This window comes from Malania oleifera, chromosome 4, assembly GCF_029873635.1.
Source record: "Malania oleifera isolate guangnan ecotype guangnan chromosome 4, ASM2987363v1, whole genome shotgun sequence".
NCBI classification, from domain to species: domain Eukaryota; kingdom Viridiplantae; phylum Streptophyta; class Magnoliopsida; order Santalales; family Ximeniaceae; genus Malania; species Malania oleifera.
The window spans coordinates 124904880-124922632 of record NC_080420.1 but is presented as its reverse complement, the minus strand read 5'-3'; the positions used below and the strand labels follow the sequence as shown (position 1 = coordinate 124922632).

The 17753-nt window shown below is 38.0% G+C and overlaps 1 protein-coding gene across 1 annotated transcript; it reads right to left on the bottom strand.

The window, feature by feature from the left end:
* Positions 1 to 458: 458 nt before the first annotated feature.
* On the bottom strand, positions 459 to 15326 carry LOC131153017 (phytochrome A1-like). The gene is made up of 5 exons (XM_058105031.1): positions 15249 to 15326; positions 7372 to 9441; positions 5884 to 6700; positions 1303 to 1593; positions 459 to 873 (listed from the first exon to the last, which is right to left on the bottom strand). The coding sequence occupies exons 2-5, from the start codon at positions 9428 to 9430 to the stop codon at positions 675 to 677; spliced, it is 3366 nt and encodes a 1121-aa protein (XP_057961014.1). The 5' UTR covers positions 9431 to 9441; positions 15249 to 15326; the 3' UTR covers positions 459 to 674.
* Between the last annotated feature and the right edge of the window lie 2427 nt (positions 15327 to 17753).

Below are 17753 nucleotides of genomic sequence, written 5' to 3'. Positions count from 1 at the left end.
ATTGACAATAACCAACTCAAACACAACCTCAACTATTCAACTTAAGATTAACTTTTTACTAAACCGATGAAATTGAATCCATTAGAATTTTAAACCCAACTCGATGCATGAACACTTTTAATACCAAAAATAAAAATGATATTAAAACAATAAGCCTAACAATCATTTTATGCAACCGATCAAACATATAAATCAATTTACTCTTGCCTTCACTTGATTCTTATTCGATTCCTTTTCGACCCATAGCAGGGTCAATAGTATGCATTTTTTCTTCCTCTCGAATAAGATAAATATATTTCAATCTAAAACAATGTCAAATTCATGTTTAGATGGAAAAAATTTCTATGTCAATAAAAAAATTCATATAAATATTATATAGTATCATTATATATTTACAATAAATATTATTTTCACTGTTTTATTAAACGGAGGCATGGATGATGAGTCAAAATCTACAATGTTGGTAAACATTTGCTCTATAAATATGTAAAGTTGGTCCGGGCTATACCTTGATAAGTGGTAATCTTGAACACCCATATTTACAATGCAAAAACACGAGAGAGAGAGAGAGAGAGAGAGAGAGAGAGAGATCAACATTCATTCTAATATTCTTCAACTGTACAAGGAAAAAAAAACCCAAGCGCAAAAACATTTTATTTGGGCTCAATATATCATTATTGAGCCATGGCAAGTTCAACGTCTATGATGAAGGTTGACTTCCCCGCTTCCCTCAGATACTGCACGTCCCCATTCATCATCTTCACCAGCTTCCTGCTCACCAGCAGACTAATGCCCTCCTCAGATGCATCCCCATTATTCCCAAACATCTGGTTCAACAATTCTTCAGGCACCCCACCACCAGCATGAGATATCCTGATTCCCAAACAAGAGAAAAGAAAAGAAGAAGATATGATGACAACATCAGCAATGTATAAATATTGAAGTGGCTGCAAAAAAGCCAACGGCCAAGATTCAAGAATAGAAGTTTCATCCTACTAGTACTATGTCCATGAAAAATTATCACAATATTGGACAATTATACACATCGGCATTTTCGTTTAACTAGATTTGGTCTCTCTTCATAATTGACTAATCATAACTACGACTCTTAATTCTGGCATTGACATATGAATAATATTTCAGGTTGTGTGCCTGTGTGCGCGCACACACACACATATATATATATATTAATATAATATATGGATGAACTTTTTTATAATAAAATAAACAAATACAGATGCATCAACTGAATATAAATCTTTTCTCCCATAGATAAATCAAGATGTCCAGTTTTGTCAGTACCTGAATTCCAAATGTGCAAGTTGAACAGTTTCTCCTAACCGATCTTTGGTCAAACTGCCAGCAACACCAAGCTGGCCGCCATTTGGGGTAAAATTCACAGATATCAACAAGAAATCAGCTAGGACCTGTTGAAGCCTCAAACTGTCTCCAAAGAAGGTTTTAGCCATCACGTCTTCTTGTATATCATTAATTATCCGAATACCCTTCTCATTGCTCTTCATCATTACTTGACTGATGGAAGTATTCAGTACCTCATGCAAAGTAAACTCAACCATTTCTAGATCCAAGTACCTGTTGAGATTTGGGAAAAAATCATTAAATTAAGTGCAAATGTGAATTATGTGTTAAAGCAACCATTGCACCTAGAAGCTTAAGCCTTCGGGTAAGGGGCAAACAATTGTGTATAAAGCCTCAACACAACAGAATGAGTGAGAATACTGACAACTGAAGATAGAATAATGCTCCCGTCCCGTTCTTCTCCACAAACTATGTCAATATCTGCATTAGGAAGTAGGAAGTCCACCTTGTGTGTTTGTGAGTGTGTACACACCTTAAGTTTCTAATTATTAGCCCAATGTCATTACTCAAGTTACTGATACTATTTCAGGATAAATTATTAGTGAGTAGTCACCTACAAGGACTATGTACCTAGGCCAGTGCCATTTAATGGTAGACATAGGGAAACATGAAATTGTGAGGGTCTGGATTCGGGCATGCAATGTAGTTGGACTTTCTTGTTGATTTGAATGAATCATCCTTTCTAAAGAGGTAAATCTTTTGCCCGCTGGGCAAGAGGAGGGCAACTTGCAACAACTTTGGAGATAGGACGTCTCTTTCCATTACCATGAAATCCATGAATGTTGCAGTTAATGTTGGGCATACCATCATCCTTCTCATTGCTATGAATCTTGCATGTTCCTGAAAAAAGGAAGTTATTCATTTTCTGGGTCCCAAAGAGGTATTGGAAGCACATGCATTTTTATTACTGTGAATAATAAGTGTAGTAGTTAATGGTGGGGTTACCTTATCCTTTGCATCACTGCCTCAGTCCATGTTTTTGTTAGTCTTGTTCAGATTCTAACAGTGACTTCCCAAATTAACCAAATCCAATTTTTTTCTTAAATTGGAGAATGTATTTTTCATGCTACAAATGTTCATGCCATCTTTACTCAGTTTTCTCTCAGTCTAGAATTGGTACTCAGTTTTCTCTGTCTAGAATTGGTACTGCTTCTAACCTCTCACAAATGCAATAATTTATTTTTTGTTCTTATTTTGGTATTGTCACTCACCCATGTCAACCTACTTTTGCTAGGTGTCACGGACACAGAAATTTCAAAGGCCAGAAGGAATCACCCTTGCCAAGATTTGCTTGAAGTGTCAAGGAGTCACATCTGTGCAGCCGCAAAGACTACACCAAGTCCAGCCCAGCCAAACTCATCCGCATCCAAGGAAACACTCAAATGTCCAATCTAGTGGTAAAGTCCCACTACTCGAACGCCCTTGAACCAACTAAAGTCGTCATTGAGGAACCCAAACTCGACGGTAAGGGAGTTAAACTCACATTCCACCAGGACGAGGAGTAACTCTCATCCCCACAGCACAATTCTTGTGTTAGCTAACCCATCACTTACCACCTACTAAACTGGACTAGGGGAAGTGACACCATACACTTCTCGAACAAGACATGTGAAGGATTAACACCCCTTGATAGTTCAACTGGATCTAGAATGACACCGCCCAATGGTATAACCAATGGCTAAGAAGGGACGGACATCAAACCTCCAAGGTGAGAGCTCCGAACAACCTCATTCTCTGGTGTGGTCGATCGTCCATGGGGCTCCTAATCCCACACGGAAGCCTAAGACACCCCTCAAGGAAGTCAAGAGCCCGCCCTTGAGTGCTCCTTAGGGTGCTCACTTAGTACTTTAATAGGATACCAGCGGTGGTAGGCCGCTCATTTGGCATTCCCCAAAAAGTCATGGCTCCGAAGTATTCCCATTTAAATGCGACCACTAGGGATCTAATGATTATACATATTAAGTTCGAGAACACCACTACAAGTACAATCCGGACCAACTACAACTTCACAATGACATACCACAACCATCCTTAGGACATCTGCATAGTTCAAATCCAGGTTAACCAACCTTCCTACCAAGTTAGAATCATACACCAAAAGCATGTGTCAGGGTCACAAAACTCTAGGACCTTGATGTTTTTCCCCACTCTATCTTATCAACATCCTTGTTGATTAACAAGTACAATCCAACTTGTAGTAGCACTCCTAGAACCACAAAAGTATGAGGCTTCAGAACAACTGCAATCCAAAGTTCTTCACAACAACCTGACATGTCTCAGATCCCATGGTAGATTTGATCCCAATCTAAACCGATGACGCTCGTGGAATCCATCTCTAAACACAAGGCCTTCATTCTAGCATAGATCAAAGCCCAATTCAGCTTCCTTTGAGTATCAAAATATTGATCTTTGACTCTAACCAAGACTTCCAACGTCCAAGGTGACAACTCAACCGAAAGTTGGCAGCCAACCAAGATGCCGCCAATACTAAAGATTACATACACTCTCCCCAAAAACTCAAACTCACAAATCCTTGATATGAATCCATATTATAACCTTGTCTCTTACAACCTTGTCTCTCAAAACTAAAAAGAGTGAGGATTTATATGTTGAACCACTGAGGCAAGATCCTTCCCATAATTGATGTCACTCTATCAACCAACCTGATCTCAAATCAGTACCACGCACGGTGTAGCATACACAAAAGTCTCATTCTAGTCACAATGCCCTTTATAACCCTATTCTCATACTCTATATTGATATCATCTTCTGACGGTCGATACAACTTCCTCCTTGCAGTGGGGGGGTCAAATTTTGAAACCCTTATCCAAACATATATCATATTAATGATTTCTCTATTTCTTAATACCTGGAGAGGAGGGTATTAAATGTCCCACCAAGGTTCAACTCCAACCTTACACTTGAAAGGCAGACTCCATCTCGAAGGCCCTCCAAGTTTGACCAAACCATAACTTGGTATTAATTGGCAAGTGAAAATCAAAGCTTAAAACCAACAATCTGTTTCCAAAGTGAGTCCCCATCTAGGAGTCTTAGAGGACACAACTCCAAAGATGAGTCCACACCCTAGAGTCTCTTCCAATACAATCAATCTCACAATCTAGGGTTAACAACAAGACATCCAAGCATGATGCTAACATACTGTTCCAAAGGTGAGTCCCACCCAAGAAGTCTCCTGCAACACAAATCCAAGGATGAGTCCACACCGAGGAGTTTCTTAAAAACTTGGACAATCTCAACATCCAGGGTTTCCAACCTAGTTCTTTACGATGTATCCAACAATGTTACAGTGACATACCGAAACCATCCCCAGGACATTTGCATAGTCAAATCTAGGTTAACCAACATTCCTCTCAAGTTAGAATCACACACCAAAACCATGTGTCACGGTTGCAAAACTCTAAGGTCCCAACACTAGGCTTATTCTCTTAACATGCTTTTTCATAATAAAACCATAATTATCACAGAAATATTTTAGACATTCCGATAAACTCTTTACGATCTAAACTTGAGCTCAATATATATAATGGTATAACATTTTGTGCACCTTAAACAGTACGCAAAAGGGCTCATCCATTGAAAACAAGGAAAGGATAAGAAGTTAAGAACCATTTGTATCAATGGAATACTTAACACCACTTGGTCAATGGTCCACTGGTCCATGGCGTCAAATCGCTAGACAAGCTCAATCAGCCATTACATAAAAACGAGTGACAGTTATTGAGTCCTGAATGAAATGATTGGAATTAAACAGATAAAACAGTTTTTTCATCTGTTAAAAAGATTGAGGCATACGATCATCACTCTTTTGAAAATAGAACCTTTCTAATAAGATAAAGCTGTTAAACAAGTACAACTGTATCCCCTTTTTTTTTTTTTGCTAATTAAACAAGAACTGCTTAGTTTTATATCAAAATAACATGAAAATTTAATAAATACTAACTAACACCTGCTGAGAAAATCAACTACAATAATTAGAATGGAAGCTGGCTCTAAATAATTGTTAAGATAATTCAATTCAGTTTGAATTGAGAGCTTAAAAAAAGCACAACACATGCATTATCCAAACAAGTTCAACTTGGGTAATCCTATAAAATCCAAGACACAGCCTAGACACCCTGGAAGCAATAAAATGTTCATTAAATTTGCACTCAAATTAGACATGCTATCTCCTTCAAGCCTCATGCCAAAAAGAGAGAGAGAGAGAGAAACTGCAAAGCACTTGGGAAAAAAAATAATCTAAAGCTAATGCAGGGTTGCTATAAGGTGAGATCAATTGAAGGCCAAAAGGAGCTACATATAACCTCTTCATGGCAGGATAAGAAACTGCTATAGCATAATAATTTGACTCAATAAAGGCCCATAATTGGGAGGCAGAGTCTTAGCACCTCTCAGATGTATTTCTGACAAATGCACAAAATAAGCCAGCTAAAATAGAATAACCTAGAATGTTGAATCGTCACTAAATATTCAATATTATCATACCCATCAATTATGCAATCAAGATCAGTGTCATCAAGAATTCTGTTGAGCTGACGCTGGCACTGGGCACTTGTATGCAGAAGCTGTTTTTGTTCTTCTCCCAGGTCAGTACCCTCCAACATCTTCCGGGAAAACATAATCCCAGATAGAGGATTCCTAATCTGCCTTTTAATATAGGACAATGCTTTCAACCTGTTCAAGGCAGTTCGCTCTGACAGCCGCTGAACATGAAGTGCTTGTTGCAGCTCTTGACTAGCAAGCTGCAGGAAGCAAAAGATACCAGTGATTGCCCCGTCTCTGTCCACTTTCTTGCTCACACACAAAAGGCATTCTATGTACTTCCCACTCCGTGCAAAAAAACCAAATGAAACCTTCTCAGATCCTTGACCAGTCATAGCATTATTGAGTACAATACCAAGATTGACAAAAGCTGCTTGGTTCTTGAGACGGCAGCTTGATTTGTCGGTCCCAAAAACCTCACCCAAAAGCATTTTATCAATAACTTCCTCTCGGTTCCATCCAGATAAGTTTTTCATTGCTGGATTCCACTCAGAACACCAACCAAATTCATCTGTGCCAAATATTGGCGGGATCAATGGGTTTGGGTTCTGTACTATTGCTTTGTAGTCTCCCTCAATTCGAGTGAATTTGTCCATGACTGTTTTCTGACTGGTTATATCTTGGGCTACAAAGCATACCCCGACAACATTTTGATGAAGGTCCCTGCTTGCACAAGCATTCACAACTAAGCTAATGGGACCAGAGTCTCTCCTAGTCCCATGCGTCTTAATCTCAAATTGGATATTTTGCTCCTCTTTGCCTGGTCACCAAAAGGTAAAAGAAAATAAGAAAATGATAAATAAATAAATAAATAACAACAACAACAAATAAAAAAAAGAAACAAGAATTGAGTTACTGAGTTTCAAATGCACAGAAGGGCAACATGAGGACAGAAGCATTGGTTTTACCGTATTCCTCTTTCTAAGTAGCATGGACACTTCCATAAAGGAGACATGCTCAAGTTGCACACAGTGGATATTGACAATTCTTCATTATACTCTACAACGCTGCAGACACTTTGTTCCATAACTTTTAAAAACTAAAAGTTTTTAATTCGGTAAATCAATCAAAACATGGTGTACCCTTAGGGGACACTTTGAGGCACTCCAGTCCAGGTATGTGCATAAGTGGACTTTGTATCAGTGCCGCAACTTATTACCAGTTATATATGCTACTTTCTTGCACTATTTGTCTATGTATTTGATCTTTTAAAATTTCTTAACAAGAATAAAATATTTGATGAAATGGTACAGCAAAGAATATACTTCCTTGCTTGCTTCTGTCGATACAACGCATGTGCATTACCTTTTGGCTAAACATTAAAGAACCGACTCACCACAGGCACACATACAAGCTCACTTTATGCAAATGTTGACTATTAGAGTGAATCAAGACAGCGAAAACCATCATAAAATTTGGACTAGTACATACCCTGCAATGCTGAGTACAACATCCTTCTAACTACATCAGCAGAAGAATCTTCCACCAGTGTAAGCAGATGCTTCCCAATTGCCTTATCAACCAAGAGACCAGTTAACTCTGCAATTTTTGTATTCCATCCATTAACCAGACCATCATCATCAACCGCCAAGATTGGCACTGAAGCTGTTTCAATCAAACGCACCATTTCACTCGTCACTGCCTCCAGTTCCTGCATCCCTTCAATTTTGATGTCCCCAAGCCTTGTCTGAATTGTATTAGTGCTCAGATCCATGGATTCCACATCCTTGAAAGCATTCCGCAGGATAAGCTGTAAAGAATGGATTGCATCCATCTCATAATCTTTCCAAGGCAAACTCCTTGTTTTAACCACTTCAAGGAAAGCTTTGAAAGAAGATCTTGGGTGCATCTTCCTACCATCATCCTTCTCCCCTGGTTCATGCTTTGCACCACCCCAGCGAATTTCTGCAGCAGTGTGAGACCGGAACCAAAAAAGCATGTCCTTGGATGTTATTCTGACAGCTGCCATACCACAAACTACATCTCCAAGAGCAAGAGCCCCCGGAAACCCTGCATCGTACAAACTATCTGTACTCAAACCTGTAGAATCCATATGATACTCTGACAGCCATAATGCTATATCACGCAACTGGATGTCACTTGGTGTTAATCCCAATCTCCATATCTTATTTTTGTATAGAAGGGCAGCCCCGTCACACTTCACAAGATCCATTATGTTTGGGCTCTGGGTCACAATGCCTAAGGGCGCATCTCGCATCAGCATGTCACACAATAGTGTCTGTGTACGCAGGATGTTCTTCTCAAGAATCTGATTTTCTAATTCTAACTCCTTGTTCACATGGATAGCGAATACTTGAGCTAGAAACTCACAGGCATACCGTAAGGGGAAGGGAACAAACCTTGGGCTTGTGTTATGGCATACCACCAAGCCCCAAAGTCTTTTTCTCTTCTGTGGTTGTACAGAAGCAGAGCTCTCACCTTCTTCATCTCCCTCGTTGACTACAACTGACATAACCAGAGAAGCAATTGAATTCATATTCTCCATATACTGTATATGGCAACTGTGAGGGGCCCTTAGGGTTGAACCACACAAGGTTAAATCAAATGGAAGTTTCTCGTCTTGAAGAATCTTAACATGTGTAGCCCGACAATCGCAGATCATTCGGACTTTATTCTTCATAAATAAAAATCTGGCAGCTTGAGGAATATCTGTAGCTGGATAATGCAAACCCAGATAAGGCTCAAGGCCTGGCTTTGTGATCTCTGACACAACCTCCCCATGATCGTCCTCGTGAAATTTGTAGGTCATCACCCTGTCATAACCCGTCAGCTCAAAAACTTCTTGAACCATTGTATCACAAAGTCTTTCCATGCTTCCACTGGGCAATGACTGCAATCGAGCAATTGCCTTAGCTGCAAGCTTGTACGATTGCAGGGCCCCGGCAGCAGTCATGGGAACTTCATAAGGCTTCACAGGTTCAAAGTCAATAATCAAGCTACCTGTTACTCTGTGTACAATTGCATAAAAAGGTTTCCCAGAAGTTTTGCAATGGACCAAGATGGGATTTAACAGAGAAACTTCCCCAAATCCTAAGGCTTTCTGCAATGCTGCAGCACTGGGGGTAGCAAATATAGTCCTCACATCTGTTCCAATGCCGAGAACTGGGTGGTCCCCAACACTTGGAACTGCATGACTCACCATAGTTAGCATTTCAGGAACATTTTCACTGTAGGCAATGACTTTGAAAGTTTTCTCATCTATAGCTAACAAACACCCAAATGGCTGGATAAGCTTGCCCTTCTGTATGTGGTGGAGGTAAGCTGTGGTCACTTTGTCAGACCTAGGTTGTTGATCTCCATCGCCAGCTTTACCAGTAAAACGCACTGAACTTGAGTAGTCAAAGGAATCACCTGACTCCTCAAAATCTGCATGGAGCTTTGCATCGACTGTGGTCTGAGCAATGATCCTAGCACTGTGTTTTGATCGGCCTGTATTACTGGAAGAGTGGCTGGGTCTTGAAGAAGACATCTTTGCTGAAACTGAAAAATATGGACATTTCAATGGTAATTTCGATGTTGATTTCAAATTTGTTTTCTAGTCTTAAAAATGATGGAAATTAGGAATAAAACTAGAAATTCTTATGAAATTTTCGAAACTTTTAATAGAAATAACAATGCAAGATTAGAACTATAATATTGTAATGATAGGTATGTGGTGTATAAAGTGCAACAACTGACACAAGAACCATATTACACACATTCAATTAATATAGATGAAACTTGTAAATTAGTTAAATACTGGTTATTATGCCAATATAGCTAATTTAGACAAAAGGTTGAATAAAATGATGTAGCTAATAACAGTAGAATCTAAGATTGACTTTGCATAAAATTTCAAGTCTGAAGCTGCCATTAATATCCTTCTTGTATAATCTTAATTTTTTTTCAATTAAAAAAAAAAGAGAATTTATGATCTCAAATTTAATTTCAAGAATTTTTTTTCCACGCTCAGATTTTCGACAAAGACTAGAAATTTTGAGATTTCAATATTTCACATGATTTTTCAAATTTTTGACAGAAATCAATTGCTATTTTGATTCAGAGGGCGGTGGAAATCAGAAATTTAGATGGAAATTTCAACAATTTTGTGGAAATTTAAGAGTGAACTATGAAGTATTAAAGTCCCGAAACATGGTAGGTTTTCATTCCAGGTTACTAGATTAGCAGTCTAATTCAATATTTTCCATGTAACAATACCAACTTATTTTCATTAGAAAAGTGGAGCATTATCGCACTAATTTCTAGTAAATATTAGTCTATGTCACTGGGGCAACTCTCTTTTGGATTTAGTAACACCTCCATATCCTCTACTAAATATCTCTGTCATTACAAATTTATCACTTATACATCTATATAAAGATACCCCTAACAAATACCACATTTTAGAGGATTTGTAATTCCGCAATCCCTTCCTGCTCCAGGAACAAGAATGCTCTGCATTTTAGGCAATAGTGATTAAACCTCAACTACCTTAAACTGGAACCACTTGAAAGAATTTTGCGTTGCTGTCTGTCATCATCATGAAACTAATAGCAGTAGCTAACTATCTATCATCTACCGTCCAGGTACATAATCTGGGGAGTTGCTTTGTGGGTTTGCTTGGCAAGGGTCCCAAAATGCCAAAAATGTGAAAAAGGCCCTTCAAATATAAGGAAACTCAGCCGCCAGACCATCCAACTAATGATGATTGGAAGAACTAGCCCCACTTGCCATGTTCTAAACTTTGTCAACTTTCCAAAGACCATGGTGGGTTGGATAATGCAATGTGTCTCTACAACTTCCTACTCACTCTCCTTGAATGGGGGTTTGTTTGGATTCTTTGAAGGGGGCTTAGACAAGGGGATCCGCTCTCCCCCCTCCTTTTTGTGATTTTCTTAGAATATCTCTCGAGATTATTGAAGTCTCTTGAAAGCAATCCTGATTTCAAATATCACCCCAAATGTGGCAAATTAAACATTACTCATTTAGCCTTTGCTGATGATCTCATTATGTTTGCTAGGGGAGACCACTCTTTGGTTAAATCAATTATGGACTGCCTGTGCCTGTTTTCTGAGTGCTCTGGGCTAAAAGCAAGTATCCTCAAGTCTAACATGTTTGCTGCAGGTGTTAATGGGTCAAACCTAGAGGCCATTAAAGAATTACATGCTTTTCAGAAAGGGAGTTTCCTTTCAGGTACTTGGGCATCCCGTTGGCTTCCACTCGTTTGAACACAATGCATTACTCTCCTCTGATTAGCAAGATCTCCAGTCTTATTGATTCCTAGTCAGGGCACTCCCTATCTTATGCTGGTAAATTGGAGTTGCTGAACTTTGTTGTTCAGGGAATGGATTGTTTTTGGCTAGCCATTTTTCCAATTCCAAAGACTGTGTTGGCTCATGTGGTCAAGTTATGTAGATCCTTCCTATTGGGTGGGGGGGGGGGGGGGGGGGGAAGAAGACCTCTTGTGGCTTGGAGTGAGTTTTTTCTGCCAAAGGATGAAGGAACTCTTGGGGTTTTCGATCTAAAACTCTGGAACAAAGTTTTGCTTACTAAGACCCTGTGGAACATCCATATAAAAAAAAACTGACTGTGGTCCAAGTGGATTAGCCATGTCTATTTGAAAAGGGGCAGCTTATGAGGTGCTTCTGCAAGAAATGAAGATTCACCCCTCTCCAAGAGAATAATTAAGATTAAAAATGAGATTATGCAGCAGTGTGGAAATTCAGATGGGACTATGAAGCAGGTGAGACAATGGGCTGAAGATGAGCAGTTTAATGTAATAATCCTTAAAAAAAAAAAAAAAAAAGTTAAAAAAGTTATTATTATTAAAAAAATAAATTAATTAAATTAAATTAAAGTTAAATTTTAAATTTAAAAATTAATTAATTATTATTATTAATTAAATAATATAATATATATATATATATATATATATATAAACTTACCTTTCCTGAAGGATCTTTATCGTTTAGGAATCACGCAAGAAGAATAGACAGCGTCCCCCCTCTTCTTCGTCTCCTCGCCCCCTCTCTTCCACTCTCCTCCATCTCATCTCCGTTATTCGGTCAATCAAAAATCCGAAAATACCGTTGGGCTCTGCTCTCTGCCACCGACATTTCTACTGAAACGGATCTATCGTAGGAGTGGCATAGGCATATCTCCTGAGGTAAGGTCAAATCTCAAACTTACCTCAATTTCTCTTAAACTATGAGCCCGATTAACGAACGGAAATTACTAGGAGACTCGTGGGGAGATTCTCTAAGAGCAAGTTTTCGAATTGGAGCTCTGGGATACCAATCCTAAATCCGGGGTAAGTTTGATAATTTAGGTTTTTATTAGGCTATTTAGGGTATTCAGAACCTAGGGGAATTTTAGGAAAAATTATTCTAAGGATTGTGACGAATAATATGGTGAAATTTGAATTTAAGAGTTCAGGGGTTTTTAAACACCTGGGGCGTAGGACGGGGTGTTATCGGGCTTTTTCAGGAATTAGGTAAGAAGATTAAGTTAAGTCAATAATTTGATGAAAATTGAATCAATTTGATTGTTATGTTTATATAAATTTATTTATTTATTCATTTGGGAATTTAAATGCTATTTTGAAAATCAACCATTCGAAATGAATTTTACAAACTTAGGATATATGGTATGGTATTTTTGAATAAAATGAATGGTGGAAAACTTATTTATTTATATGGATATGTTAAAATGTGAAAAATTGCGTGGCAGATGATTTAATTTGTATGGATTATTGTATATCTGGATTTGGGATTTTGAAATACTGAATTGTTTGAGAACTACTGGAATTGTTGTGAAAAATACTGGAAATGCTTGCAAAAATACTAGAATTGTTTATGAAATGCAGGAATTTGAACTAACGGCCAGTGGCCAAGTATTGTTTGATTGGCCAAGGGCCAGGATTACTATTCGACGGCCGAGAGCCGAGTTTTAATTGATGGCTATATGCCGGATTGTATTTTTGTCCAGGGCCGGGTTTTTGGAATAACAAGAAATATATGTGAAATGATGTTTTAAATGATATTCTCTATTATCTAAATTGCATGATATGCTTTAGGAATCCTGAGGACCAGTGTATTGTGAGCACGGTATCGTTACTAGAGATTTGTTATGTGACCGTGTGCTCCCACACCTGTGCTGAGAGGTGTAAGGTGACCTTATCTGATTTGCCTAAGTGAGGTGAATGCACCCCCTTGGGTGAGAGCAATCGGACCAACAGTTGGAACTGCATAGACCCGCGGAATATGTTAGCGGAGAATATAAATGACTATTGTTTGGGTAGATCCCCCAGGACATTAGTCCAACCTTCGGGTCGCACAACCCGTGCCATGGGAATGTAAATGACGTGTTTGTCATAGGAAGTGTCTTATATGCATATCTGTTAATTTATGGGTTAATTAATAAGATAATTTCGAGAACTAACTGAGAAAGGTGAGTGTCCTGGTAGCAGTAATGGTACTAGAGCAAAGGGAAGCTACTTGTATAAGCAGGTAATCTTCCCTATCCTCGGCTAATTGTGTGTGTGTGTAAAATAAGAATGTTTTCATAAATGTATTTATCTGCTTAGTGAACTGGTTATTTTTTTGTACACTAAATGCATGCTGGCTACACACTGATATTAACTTAATCTTTCCCTTACTGAGTTGTGCTTCGCCCCTACTTTACAAACTATCTTTTCAAGAAATCCTATAGATCGGGTCTACCGGGCTAGAGGTGTAAATTTATGTAGGTAATGTGTAGATGGAGATTTTATTTTTTTTTTAGTTTTATGAGATGTAATTATGAGAAAATGGATATATTTGTGTATAAAGATAGTAAGAACTCTGGTAATGTAATTTGAGAATTTTATATTTTATTTCTGCTGCGTATGTGTGTTTTATACTTGATGAATAAGGTATTAGGTACACTGACGTCACTAAAGTAACACTCTGGGCCCACGTGATGGGTAGGGGTTGTTACATAACTGCTCTAAAACCTATCACTTCTGGAGAAACGAGGGTAACAAAGTCCCTTGGCATGCTACAGTATGGAAGAATTGTTTCCTTTTGAAGCATTCCTTTATATTGTGGCTTGGTGCAAAAGGGAAGCTGCTAACTTGTGATAGATTTTGGGTGGATGGTGTGGACCAATCATGTGTTTTTTGCAACTCTGAAAATGAAACCATTGACCATCTATTTTTCAAATGCAGGTTTTCCTCCTGTGTGTGGAGTTTCAATAGGGGTTGAATGGGCATTTCAAGACACATGACTACTATTAAAGCTGCTCTCAAGTGGACGCACAAAGAGGCTAGGGGTACAGGAGTTCAGGCTGTTGCTAAGAAGGTCTGCCTTGCCATTACGGTTTACAGCCTTTGACACGCTAGGAACACGAGGAAGTTTGAGGGAGTTGCAACCCTTCCACAGACTTTCATCAATTCTGTCCAATCCCACATTTACAGAATTGTTTATGATAAATTTCCCCATCTGGTTGGTTGAGCTCCGATGGTTGAGTAGTAGTTTTTTTAGCCTTGTATGGCTTGCTGATTGCTTTGGGGGAGTGCTCTCCATTTGGTTGACTGAGTTTGTTTGATTGCTTTGTCATCTTGACTTTTGCCCGTGGATGCCCAGGTTTTGATGTATTGAGTTGTAGTTTTTCTCAGCCGTGTAAGGCTTTTTGATTGCCTGCTTAGTAGATCCTTGTTTAGGAGTTAATCCTCCATTTTCTGGATATGCCCAGCGATACTGTACATATCCATTTGGTCTATAATTATAATTTTCAGATTAAAAAAAAAAAAAACAATATGAAGAAGCTTATAGGGAGCAAACATTTCTCCATCAATTATATTTATCCCCGACAACCCCAACCCTCATTTCTTTTCTTTCTATTTTAGAAAGAAAAAAAAAACAATTGCAAAAGGGGCAGTTGGAGAAGATGATAATTGTTAAAAATAATTCGCCAAAACTGAAGGAAGAAGGTAAGAACTGAACATAACCAGCCGAGCAAGAACAGAAATGAACAGATAGCTAATAGACAAGAAAAAGAAAGGTAAAGCTGCTGAGGGTAGGAACTGAACATAACCAGCCGAGCAAGAACAGAAATGAACAGATAGCTACTAGACAAGAAAAAGAAAGGTAAAGCTACTGAGGGCAATACATATATATATATATATATATATATATATATATAGAAACTACCCACAAATACAAAAAAGAAACAACTTAAAGGGCAAAAAAACTTGTTAAGAGTCAATCCAGAAACAATTAGCAATTAAGATGGTATAGAGAGGGAGAGTGTATGATCGAAAATCTAACCTGTATAAGAAGGAGAATGCAAAGAAGAAGCTGAGTTGAGATCGATCCAGTGGGGGGGCAGGCGTGCATCGATTCCTAGTGATGATGTTTAAAAGAGGTTGAAGAGCCTAGAAACTGGAAATCCGTCGGAGGCCCATGACGCAAAAGCAGGAATCCATCGGCCCCAGAGGCAAGAACATCGATCACCGCCTCTTCTGCCCCCTCAAAAGCAGGCAGGGACCACCACACAGCATTGTTCTCACGCTCCCCCAAATAAAAAATTAAGATAAGCTCATTAGGAAATACATATATATAAATTAACAAACAATTTCCCTTCCTCTTCCTCGGCCGGGGAGATTGCTACTCTGCGTGGGCAAGCACGCGTGAATCAATTAATTGATTGACACAGTTCGTCAAGCCGCTTCGACGCATAGGACAGGAGAGATGGGGGAGGAGGGAGAGAGAGAGTGGCATAAGCAGATTTGGGGACTAGCAACAGCAGGGGAAGACGAGTGCGGCAGCGCGTGACGGTGACGGTGACGGTGACGATGACGGTGGTTTGGTTCCCACCAAGGGACCAATGTTGGTTTGCCCGATGAAATAATATATATATTCCTACTCTTCATATCTTCGTCTTCAAAAAATAATAGTATGTATGAACAGCGGGCACAATGTGAATACCCTCACGTTAATATTTCAATAATTTTAAATAAAAATTCAATATATTTTAAAAATAAATTAATTAAATTATTCATTGTTGGAATTATGTTGTTAAGATCTGAACATTCAAAGTTATATTTTATTTAAAATTTAAAATACAAACAGCACAAAAAATATGATTTCCAAATTTTTAAAGACATAGGATATAATATGAAATAAGTTACAACAATAACAACAAAATCAAACTCTAAGTCCCACTAGGTGGGTCATTTTTCGCCAATTTATGCTATTATGAATCATTTCTTTTGACAGATTCAGAGATATTAAATCCTTACTCATTATTTCCTCTCAAATTATTTTAAGTCTATCCCTACCACTTCTACTGTCATCCACAGTAACTAAATCACTTTTCCTTACTAGTGCACTATGTCGCCTACGTTGCAAGTGTCCATACCATTTAAGTCGTCCCTCCCTTATCTTATCTTTTATATGAGTTACACCTAACCTATCGCGAATATGTTCATTACTTAATTTATCTTTCAATATTATATCACTCATCCATCTAAGCATTCTAGTCGGAAACTTTTACTTTTTGGATATTATGATTTTTCGTACCCCAACATTCCGATCTACATAACATAGATGATCTTATAGTTGTCTTATAAAACTGGAATTTCAATTTTAAGGGTATTCTACAATCACATAGTACACTTGAAACATTTCTTCATTTTACCTAACCTACTTTAACTATATGCATTACATCATTTTCAATTTCTCCTTTAACTTGCATAATAGATCCAAGGTATTGAAATCTACAAGTGCTATTTATGTCTTCATCATTAAGTTTAACTTTATCTACAATATTCTTCCTATCATTACTAAAATTACATTTCATATATTTTGTCTTATTTCTACTTATCCTGAAGCCTCTAGATTTCAAAGTTTCTCTTCATAATTCCAACTCAGCCTCTACTTTGTTCTTAGTTTCATCAATTAATATAATATCATCTGTAAATAACATACACCATGGAAACTCATTTTGAATACTCTTAGTCATTTGGTCTATCATTAAAGAAAAAATATAAGGACTCAAAGTAGTCCTTACACTAGTCATTACTTCATCGTACATATCCTTAATGACATCAGTATTGTTGTGTTTTTGTAGCTCATATACTTGATGAATTGCATAAACAAGGAAGAAAATATAGTTGAAAAACACATGTGTTGAGGAGCAGTAACAAACATTCGACTAACTATTTACTTTAGAATTCAGATAATTAACATTCTGTCTGAAACAATCGACTAATTGGTCCAATCAGTTGACTGTTTGGCTTGGGGCAGCGAGGCTGATTTCAAATTTTGAATGTGAAGGTTAATATGGTTGGGTGTTTGGACGGAAACCTTCGAAGTGTTTATAAATATACCATTCTGAGTATATTCTGAGTGTCAAAGATCATTGTAATTGTCATAGTGAAAACCTTTGTCACTTGCTCCTGTGGATGTAGGCATTGCCGAACCATGTAAATCTTTGCATTGTTATTCTTGCTTTCATATATACTGTGTGTGAGTTCCACATTTGTTCTTCAATATTATTGTTGTGTTTAAATTCCATTGTGCAATTACGAGTTCATTCACAACAATTGATATCAGAGCATTGTTGTTATGGCATCGGGCACTTCATGTGCAAAATTTGATGTTGTCGAATTTGATGGAACCAGAAACTTCAGTTTGTGGTAGAGGAGAGTGAAAGATTTGCTTGTGCAGCAAGTGATGGTAAAGGCCTTGTATGGTGTTCAACTGGAAGGTATGGATTAGGCTAATTGACAAGAATTAGATACAAAGGCTGTTGCTACAATACGATTATGT

Bases quoted from the DNA above. Each gene is read 5' to 3' on its own strand.
- LOC131153017 (XM_058105031.1), bottom strand. From the start codon at position 9,430: ATGTCTTCTTCAAGACCCAGCCACTCTTCCAGTAATACAGGCCGATCA. The intron at 1,594-5,883 runs GTATGATAATAT...AAATCTCAACAG, and splicing joins CTTGATTGCATAATTGATGG to GTACTTGGATCTAGAAATGG. The intron at 874-1,302 runs GTACTGACAAAA...TTTGGGAATCAG, and splicing joins CTTGCACATTTGGAATTCAG to GATATCTCATGCTGGTGGTG.